At 34.9% G+C, this 10753-nt stretch overlaps 1 protein-coding gene across 1 annotated transcript; it reads left to right on the top strand.

Annotated features, from left to right (window-relative positions):
* The first annotated feature begins 613 nt into the window (after positions 1-613).
* On the top strand, positions 614-2403 carry LOC125203734 (probable 2-oxoglutarate-dependent dioxygenase AOP1). Its single transcript, XM_048102159.1, has 3 exons — positions 614-1045; positions 1372-1702; positions 1907-2403. The coding sequence occupies exons 1-3, from the start codon at positions 672-674 to the stop codon at positions 2156-2158; spliced, it is 957 nt and encodes a 318-aa protein (XP_047958116.1). The 5' UTR covers positions 614-671; the 3' UTR covers positions 2159-2403.
* The last annotated feature ends 8350 nt before the right edge of the window (positions 2404-10753 follow it).

The following is a 10753-nucleotide window of genomic DNA, read 5'->3' as shown; positions in this document are numbered from 1 at the left end:
ACTCCACTTTATTAGAGAAAAAAGTCACCAAATATAGAAGTGGACTATTTATATGAGACAGATTAAACATTAATTATGCATATTCAAATTTATCTTCCTAAAATTATTTAAAAAAAAATCAATTGCAAAGAGATTTTGAAAAATATATAAATAAATTAAGCGAATATAATTTTAAAAAGATTAAAATTAAAGTACAAATAGTTAAAATAGTAGTAGTAGTAGTATAGAGTTAGTTGTTGTGGGTCATATTTGAGCCTGTATTAGATTAGATTAGGTTAGTTCGGTCCGTACTATGTTAACAAGTATTTATGCTTACCAATCCCTACTAAATGAGCATTTTAATTAATAATTTAACCGCCAACTGTTTGGTTTCCAAGATAAAATAATACCAAGATATAACCTAAGATTGAGTTGTGAGATTATTTTAGTCGTAGGGGTTAGCTATGACTAATTACCTCATGATCTATCTAAGATTGAGTTGTGGGATTGAATCTCATGAACCAAACACACTACAAATTTAATCTCGGGTACAATCTTGCAAACCGAACAAAGCATAACCACAACCATGATCTATAAATAGCCCTATAAAAAGAAAATTATACCATAACCACGACCAAGATCATTTGAGTTTTCCTACAAGAAGAGAGCTACATAGGTATTTATTCATAAAAATGAGTGGTGTAAGCATGAAGCTTCCTTTGATTGATTTGAGCAACCTAGGAGAAAATGATTCTCCAAGGTGGGAATCAACCAAAATCCAAATTCGAGAAGCCCTTCAAGAATATGGGTGTTTTGAAGCTACATTCAGTAACATTCCTCTTGAGTTGAGGAAATCAATTGGTGATGGGATTCAACAAATTTTAGATCTCCCTTTAGCCATCAAAGAACTTAACAAAAATTCACACAGACCTTTACATGGCTATGTTGGCCATAATCATTCCGGTCCACTTATAGAAAGTATCGGCATCGATGGCGCCCTCTCGCCTCACGTAGTCGACACCTTCACCAACCTCATGTGGCCTGATCAAGGCAATCCCACTTTCAGGTTTAATCCTTTTTAAAATTTAATTTATTAATATTACCATCTTGATGGCCATTTTTACATGTGGATCTACTAAAAAGGTTAATGTTGCTAACTTTTGATGAATTGACTATTGAGATTCATATAATAGTTTCGCATATGATACTTATATACTAGTGTTCTACATAGTTTCCTTTTTACATTAAATTTTTGTTGAATATTGTTTGTGTTTATTTGCAAACATCAACTGGGTGCATTATATTTTAAGTTTTCATCTAACATTAAATTTTGACTAAAAAAATTGTGCATTAAGACAAATTATTTCCTTCTTGATTGTACTATTGTAACAGCAAAGATTTACAATTATATTGTAAGAAACTATCTGAAATGGACAAGATTGTGAGGCGGATGGTGTTGGAGAGTCTTGGATTGGAAAAATACATAGACGAACACTTCAACTCCACGGATTACCTCTTTCGTTTCCAGAAGTACGACCCACCTCGAACGCCTCACTCAACGCTCGCATTACGTGACCATATAGACAAGAACTTCATCACCACAATACATGAGTTCAGTCATGTTAAGGGTTTGCAGATTCTTACCAAAGATGGCAAAACTTGGATCCCTGGAGATACAACATCACTCGATTCATTCGTTGTCCTAGTCGCGACCTGTCTCCAAGTATGTTACTACTATCCTCGTTTACAAAAAATAATCTTATTTTTCCATTTTTTAACAACGTACTCAAAACATCTATTTCCTTCGTCATCTACCGCTGAGACTATTTTTTCATGAATGGAGATCATAATTTTTTTTTATAACTTTTTGGCCTTTTCATTTGTAATGAATCTCATATTTTACTTCACCGATACGCGTCATTTACAGGCATGGACAAACGGGCGACTGCATGCTCCAATCCACAAGGTGGTGCTGAGCGGGGATGAAACTCGATACACTAGCGGTATGTTTATTGTTGCGAAAGAAGACGGGTGCGTGATTAAGACTCCGGAAGAGTTGGTGGATGAAGATCACCCTTTGCTCTACAAGCCTTTTGATTACTATAAGTTCAATGATTTTACCCTCACAGATGCTGGTAGGGCTTCGATTGATGCTCTCAAGGAATATTGTGGAGCCTAAATTTCCATTATTATCAGCTTATATGTCTGCTTGTTTGGGTGTTTAATTTTTTGTTAATTTACTGCTATAATAATAGAAGCTTCTGATGCTTCAAATAATTGTGATAGATAAGCTCATTTCCGGGTTTTCTTTGTTGGTTCTTTCCCGGATCGCGAAATAAGAGTCGAACCGCATATTAGATAGATAGTATATATTTGGAGTTTGTATTCATTCATAATATTGAAATACATCCTCTTACTCTCCAACTTTCCATCCTCTAAAAATTTATTTTTAACATTATTTAGTTTTTAATATTTTGTAAAAGTAAATATGAAAAGGTTCTTTGCTTAAAAAAAATAGCTTATGTACGTCTTTGGATATCTTCTCTAACTCGACCTGCTACCTTCAAATCTAAATACGACCCAAACCCGTTAACGATACAATATAATATTGGTTGACACGACACGAGAATGACTTGAACCCAATATTACACGATTAAAACCTGATATTGCACTAATTTTATACTTGATTTACATGATAAAAATCAATTTTTCAAGATTTAATCCCGACCAAGTTTATTATTCAATCTGCAGGCCCAAACTTAATCAAAACTTCAGCCCAACTCATAACTAGTATAGTCCATCCCAGATACCTATTAAATATAAATGCCCCAAGACTTAGTTGAAATTACTAGAAGTACGTAAAACTCCAGTTTAATGAATTCGAATGAAGCATGTGTTGAATTATTTCAAAACCTACTGGAAGTAAGTAAAAACATATTGCAGTTTCAAGATACTTGATACGCTCGGATTTTGCTTTATTTTAAGGCCCTTATTTAGTCTGTTTTCAATGTCTAAATTGCAATTCATGTCTATATTTTGCATATTTTATCTATTTTGGTATTTTGACATGTTTTGTGAGAATTGTGCATATTTGAGCTAAAAAGATAGGAAAAAGTCAAAGATGGATGTCTGGAGCGTTCAAGTCGTCCAGCGGCCCGCTGCACCATGCACAGCGACCGTTGGACCCTGAAGACGCCCAGAGACTGCTGGGGAGTGCGCAGCGACCGCTCGAGAAGCTCCTGAAGCCACTGGACTACCGCTACATCATATGCAGCGACCGCTATCCAAATGGGCAGAAGTTACGGACAACGCACAGCGACCGCTGGCCAAGGTGAAGCGGTCCGCTGCGATAATGCGGCGCCTGAGTTGACCTATTTTCTCTCCAGATTTTTCCAAAATTAGTCACCTTTTTTCCTTCTACGAATAGGATTCGAACCATTCCCTATAAGTACCCCCTCAAACCTCTTCATTCAACACACTTTTTACCTCATAACTCTATAGCATAATTAAGAGAATTCTTCGCTATGCAAGAGGTTGAAGACGGATTTAAATGAAGATCAAGGCTACAAGGATTCTACCTTTGGGTTTTATCGCTTTAGTTCGTATGTTTACTTTGCTTTCCCTTCATACTATGTTTTTAGATTATTCTATCATGTGTAACTAAATTCATAGGAATCTAGGGATGTGTTAGTAACGACTTTGGTTATACAATACCTTTTTCTTTTTAATATCCGTTTTGTTTTTAGTTCGTTTCTTCCTTAAGTTATTCTTGACGCTTCACGTCTGGGTGACACATGCTGTGTTGATCCACCATAATTTGCTTCATAACTGTGAGAGAGTTCTAGCGAGTTAGGTCCACTTAGTAAACACTACAATTAGTTTCCTTTAAAACGACACTGTTAATTGAGAATGGGGACTTTTTAAGGGTCTTAGGAGCTTTTTGGAGTTACGTGTTAGGATTGACAACCCTAATGTTAGTAATCAACGTTTGCATCGCATGAGCATAAGCTAAGTGACACGTCCTTTCAAAGTACAAACTGTGCTAGGATATTGTAGTTGGAATTTGCATAATCATAACTGTGAACGCACATTCATGGAATTCTCTTATCTCTTATATTTTATCTCGTGATTTAATTGCATTTAGTTGTTTGATTGCTTTTAATTGTTTTAATTTTCAAAACTTCAAAATTCTCTTGTTTCTCTAGATAGTATTTGATGCTTAATACATAATAGCCAGTTGCAATTATATTCCCCGTGTTCGATATCTTGGTACTGACCTTTAGCTATACTATCCCAACTCTATATACATGCAGGTATTTGTAGTGCTAATAAATAGTGCATCAATAATTAACCTAATTAGATTCCCACCTTCGTCGATTATTAAAGCATTAATATGAATTATAAATGCTACTATGTAGAAGTATTGATTATCATGCCCAACTAACTATGAAATATTTTAAATATTTCCGAAAACTCATAACTATTTAAACTATGGCCAAGATTTAAAAATATTCAATAACGGCCCAAAATTCGCCTTTTAATAAACACTGATGGTAGAGTAAAGAGAAAATCGATATGTTAATAGCATTAACGTTACAATGAAGACCATACCAATCGATATTTCTTCCAGTGGTAGCTAGCTATTTTTTATTTGATTTTATTATTCATAATGACATTAAATGCGATTTGTATGTCCTAGTAACTGCCCCATTAATTTTAGTTTATTTCTTTTATAAAATATTTATAGTATATATATGATATATGGTCAAATAAGATTGCCTAAATAACTTAATTGTGATTCCCACGTTTACACCTTAAATCCACTTTAATTAGGCATAATTAACCTAATTAGATTCCCACCTTCGTCGGATTATCATGCCCAACTAACTATGAAATATTTTAAAATTTTCCCAAAACTCATAACTATTTAAAACTATGGCCAAGATTTAAAAATATTCAATAACGGCCCAAAATTCGCCTTTTAATGAACACTGATGGTAGACTAAAGAGAAAATTAATATGTTAATAGCATTAACGTTTCAATGAAGACCATACCAATCAATATTTCTTCCAGTGGTAGCTAGCTATTTTTTATTTGATTTTATTATTCATAATGACATTAAATGCGATTTGTATGTCCTAGTAACTGCCCCATTAATTTTAGTTTATTTCTTTTATAAAATATTTATAGTATGTATATGATATATGGTCAAATAAGATTTGCCTAAATAACTTAATTGTGATACCCTCGTTTACACCTTCAATCCACTTTAATTAACCTAATTAGATTCCACCTTCGTTCATTATTAAAGCATTAATATGAATTATAAATGCTACTATGTAGGTGTATTGATTATCATGCCCAACTAACTAAGAAATATTTTAAATTTTGCCCAAAACACATAATTATTTTAAACTATGGCCAAGATTTAAAAACACGCCCATAACCTGCCTTTTAATGAACATTGATGGTAGAGTAAAGAGAAAATTGATACTATGTTAATAGCATTAACATTACAATGAAGACCATACCAATCGATGATATTGATATTTCATCTAGTGGAAGCTAGCTAATTTTTATTTGATTATATTATTCATAATGACATTAAATGTGATTTATATGTCCTAGTCACAACTCCATTAATTTTAGTTTATTTCTTTTATAAAATTTTTATAGTATGTATATTGTATATGGTCAAATAAGATTGCCTAAATAACTTAATTGTGATTCCCACGTTTACACTTTCAATCCACTTTAATTAGGCATAATTAACCTAACTAGATTCCCACCTTCGTCGATTATTAAGCATTAATATGAATTATAAATCCTACTATGTAGGAATATATATTATCATGCCCAACTAACTATAAAATATTTTAAATTTTGCTCAAAATTCATAATTATCTAAAATTGTGGCCAATATTTTAAAATATTCAATAACAACCCAAAACTCGCCTTTTTATATACGTATAGATCACTACTCTAATAGAGATCCTATTTTGACAAAATTAAATTTTTTCATTATAAAATAATTTTATAATTTGCCCGCTAATTTGTTCCCAAAAATTTTCAATCTTACAGATTGTGCTATATTTTGCGCCCGTAAATATTTTTCCTTCTCTTAATACTAAAGTATTGAAAAAAAAAATTGATAGCCTTTTGGGCCCTTAAGTCAATAACAACCCACGTTTCACAACATTGTCGTTAGGAAAATTTAACAAACAACTGAAATGTTATACAAAATTACACTAAACTACACATTTTTTCATTAAAAAGGCTTGGAGGATGGAAGTTCTTGCTTTGTCGCCAGGGTTGAATGAGAGAACACATTTGGATACTCCTCGCGTAGCACGTCCACGCTGTTGTTTCCGTATATTTCTCCTGCAATGATGTAGATTTTCGTTGAAGAAGGATACCCCATCGCCTTGAGCAAGAAAGCTGCCTCTCTCGGACACATGGGGCAACCTCCCTGCAACCGTCTCTCTTTGCTGTCGATCTCCTTCTCCTTCCAATGCTTCACGTTGTACCTCATCTCGTGAAGCTCCTCTGCTTCCAGAGGAGCTAAGATTGTGGTTGCACCTTGTGAACGCAAGCATGTCTTTCTCGTACCTGATCCAGATGAAATCAAACTAGGTCAACAATTAATCTTCTTTAACCTACCAAGGTAAAAAGTAATACTAGTAGGATACTTTAATTACCTCAAGTGAAGAGCAATGTAAGGTACGTCTTCGCCTCCGAGGCGCTCAACCAGTTTCTTTCAGAACTCTCCAATCTCAGGGATGTAGCAAAGGGCCTCATAGCTAGAACGACATCTCAGCTTCTGTATGGAGGAGGGAAGGCCATTTTTTGGTAAGGTGAGCAATTTACACAATATCCAGATTTCATCAATCAAAATAGCAGATAAACAAAGTTTGAATTAGTGTGATACCATCTCCTGCAAATTCATGGGGTAGCACATGTTGACATGGAGGCCATACCAGATAATATCAGCAAGGATCTCGTTGCCGGCTCCCGTTGGATGAAACTGATCCCACCATATATGACTAGAGGCGTTCGAGCAAGCCATGTCAGGAGATATGCACAGTATCCAACCCTGATAATGGCCTAGGCCGCAGCATGCATCACTCGTGACATTAAACCCTGGAAATGAAACCGAAATCTAGAATTAGCCGTAAGTTCTCGTAGCACGATATGAAACAGAGCGATTAACATTCTCACCATAACGGTCAGAGTTCTTCATTATGTCCATTGAGCCTTCAAATGCATCGTAGAAGACAATGTTGGCCCCTTCAAGCTCGTGGTTGAGTTTTCCGACCATGTATCTCATAGCATAGTTGAACTCCACTATCATGTCGTTTATCATCTCTACACACTCTCCATTCTCGCTCTCATACAGGCAAAAGTAATAAGGGCTACATCCCAGAGATAAGAGAATTCCATGGATGTGCGTTCACAGTTATGGTTATACAAATTCCAACTACAATACCCTAGCACAGTTTAACTTTGAAAGGACGAGTCACCTAGCTTATGCTCATGCGATGCAAAAGTTGATTACAAGATTAGGGTAGTCAATCCTAACACGTAACTCCATAAAGCTCCTAAGACCCTTGAAAAGTCCTCACTCTCAATTAAGAGCGTCGTTTTAAGGGAAACTAACTGTAGCATCTACTAAGTGGATCTAACTCACTAGAACTCTCTCACAGTTATGAAGCAAGCTATATTAAATCATACACGATTGTGTCGCTCAATCATGAAGCATCAAGATTAACTTGGGGAAGAAACAAAGTAAAAACAAAACGGATATTAAATAGAAAAAGGAATTGTATAACCAAAGTCGTTACTAACACATCCCTAGAATCCTATGAGTTTAGTTACATATAACGGAATAAGCTAAACACATAGATTGAAGGGAAGACAATTTGAACATTAAACTAAAGCAAATAAAACCCGTAGGTTGAATCCTTGTCGTTCTTGATGTTCTTGAAATCCTTCTCCAACCCCTTGCATAATGAAGAACTCTCAAATTTATGCTATGAAAGTAATTGACAAAAAGATGATGAAGAATTAGGGTTGGAGGAGGAGCTATGAAAGCTCCCCTTTTGGGGGCTAAGGAAAGGTTGGCTTCTATGAATGAGGTTATGGGGTATATATAAGCTTGAGAAGGATTTAAATTTGGTAATAAGTTTCCTCCAAGCATTAGGATTGTATAACCAAAGTCGTTACTAACACATCCCTAGAATCCTATGAGTTTAGTTACACATAATGGAATAAGCTAAACACATAGATTGAAGGGAAGACAATTTGAACATTAAACTAAAGCAAATAAAACCCGTAGGTTGAATCCTTGTCGTTCTTGATGTTCTTGAAATCCTTCTCCAACCCCTTGCATAATGAAGAACTCTCAAATTTATGCTATGAAAGTAATTGACAAAAAGATGATGAAGAATTAGGGTTGGAGGAGGAGCTATGAAAGCTCCCCTTTTGGGGGCTAAGGAAAGGTTGGCTTCTATGAATGAGGTTATGGGGTATATATAAGCTTGAGAAGGATTTAAATTTGGTAATAAGTTTCCTCCAAGCATTAGGAAAGATGTAATTTTCGTTCCCCATAGTAGAAGGAAAAGATTTGGTTCACAAGGTAATATCTTCATTACTTCTTCAAATTTCCACCTAAACTGCAGCTGGCAGCTTTGCGCGACTTTGGTAGAACGGCCATAACTCTCTCCACAGAACTTCGATTGAGATTTGAAGACAGATGTCGCGCGCCGCGTTTTTGTGGCGGCCGGCGGTCGCCGCGTGCAGTCTAGAAGCTTCTGACTCCTTGTGGCGGTCGCCACGCACTTCCGGGCGGTCGCCGGGCGTGTCTTTGTCTCCACTAAGCTCCGGCGGTCGCCGGACGCCTCCTGAAGCTCTCCAATTTTCCCACTTCGTGTTTTAACTCCCTTTTTGGGTTCAAATATGCACATTTCTCACAAAACATGTCAAAATACAAAATAGATAAAATATGCAAATAATGGATATGTAATGCAACTTTGACATTAAAAACGGACTACAAAATGGCCTTAAAATAGTGCAAAATGCGAGCGTATCATAGATCTAGTATATTTAAAGGTTAGTACCGGGTTGTCAAACACGGGGAATAAAATCACAGACTGACTACCTTCTACTAAGTTCCTTTTACTATTTGGAAAACCAAAGAACTTAGAAAACTTTTTAGAAAACAAGATCACTCAAAGTTGTAAACAACTAATTGCAACAAATAAAAGAGATAAGAATATGAGAGATACGAGAATTTCAGGGATGTGCGTTCACAATTATGGTTATACAAGTTCCAACTACAATACCCTGACACGGTTTATACTTCAATAGAACGAGTCACACTAGTTATGCCCACGTGGTACAAGCATATATTACTAACACTATATAGTTTTTGTTTCTCGAGAGAGTACTATATATATATACTCCATGGTATGATATAAATTATTTTACATATTAAATGGAGTAGAAAATTTAAAAGTGTGTGTGCATGTGAGCATGGAAGTATATACATATCCAAAAAGTCCACGCCTCAAATAGAGAAATATATGTGAATATTAAATTATCTAATTAAATAATTTTTGTTAGTATAAAATTATGTATGTGCACCAGTTACGTAAATAATGTATATATAGCCATACACAACACTTCCTATTAATTTAATTATTAAGGAATAACTTTATGTATATATTTGCTACGTGTAAGAGTTTTATATGCCCAGCTAATAAAATTTGTAGATGTCGTGTATCAGTTTCAAGTGTCCAACTAATCAAGCTGGCGCATATTAATATAATAATAGTTCACTAATGATAAGAAAAAGAAAATAACAGCTACAGAGGAGAACGAAGAAAAAATAGAGGGGAAAAGAAAAATAGAAGGGCCGAGACTAGAAGTGTTTTGGAGAGAATAGAGATTGTGGAAGAGTACAAAAAGATGAGAAAGAGATTGCTCGAGCAAATTTTAAAGTTCAATATCAAAGATGATACACTTTTTATTAGCACTAAATAAACCTGCAAGTATACAGAGTATATATAGTATAGCTAAAGGTTAGTACCGGATATCGAATACGGGGAAGACGAACACAAAGTGTCTATCTTCTATTAAGAAACTAATACTATCTGGAAAAAGAATTGGATTTTGAAAACTTTGAAAAACTAAAAACAATAAGAGGATAGATCAACTAAAAGCAGATAAATCAAGAAGAAGACGATAGAGATAAGAGAATTCCAGGGATGTGTGTTCACAGTTATGATTATACAAAATTTCGACTACAATACCCTAGCACAGTTTATACTTTGAAAGGACGAGTCACCTAGCTTATGCTCATGCGATACAAACGTTGATTACAAGATTAGGGTTGTCAATCCTAACACGTAACTCCAAAAAGCTCCTAAGATCCTTGAAAAGTCCTCACTCTTGCCGTTTTAAGGGAAGCTAACTGTAGTGTCTACTAAGTGAATCTAAACTACTTAGGGAAGAAACAAAGTAAAAACAAAATGGATATTAAATAGAAAAAGAAATTTGTATAACTAAAGTCGTTACTAACACATCCCTAAAATCCTATGAGTTTAGTTACACATAATTGAATAAGCTAAAAACATATATTGAAGTGGGAAGACAATTTGAACATAAAACTAAACCAAATAAAACCCGTGGGTTGAATCCTTGTCGTTCTTGATGTTCTTGAAATCCTTCTCCAACTCCTTGCACCAATGAAGTACTTTAGCTCTTGGTCTCTAT

The sequence above is a fragment of the Salvia hispanica genome, chromosome 2, assembly GCF_023119035.1.
Source record: "Salvia hispanica cultivar TCC Black 2014 chromosome 2, UniMelb_Shisp_WGS_1.0, whole genome shotgun sequence".
NCBI classification, from domain to species: Eukaryota; Viridiplantae; Streptophyta; class Magnoliopsida; order Lamiales; family Lamiaceae; genus Salvia; species Salvia hispanica.
This window is presented reverse-complemented; position numbering and strand designations above follow the sequence as displayed.

Excerpts from the sequence above, each read along its gene's own strand:
- LOC125203734 (XM_048102159.1), top strand. The coding sequence starts at position 672 with ATGAGTGGTGTAAGCATGAAGCTTCCTTTGATTGATTTGAGCAACCTA. Across the intron at positions 1,046-1,371 it reads CAAGGCAATCCCACTTTCAG|CAAAGATTTACAATTATATT; the intron begins GTTTAATCCTTT and ends CTATTGTAACAG. Across the intron at positions 1,703-1,906 it reads TAGTCGCGACCTGTCTCCAA|GCATGGACAAACGGGCGACT; the intron begins GTATGTTACTAC and ends CGTCATTTACAG.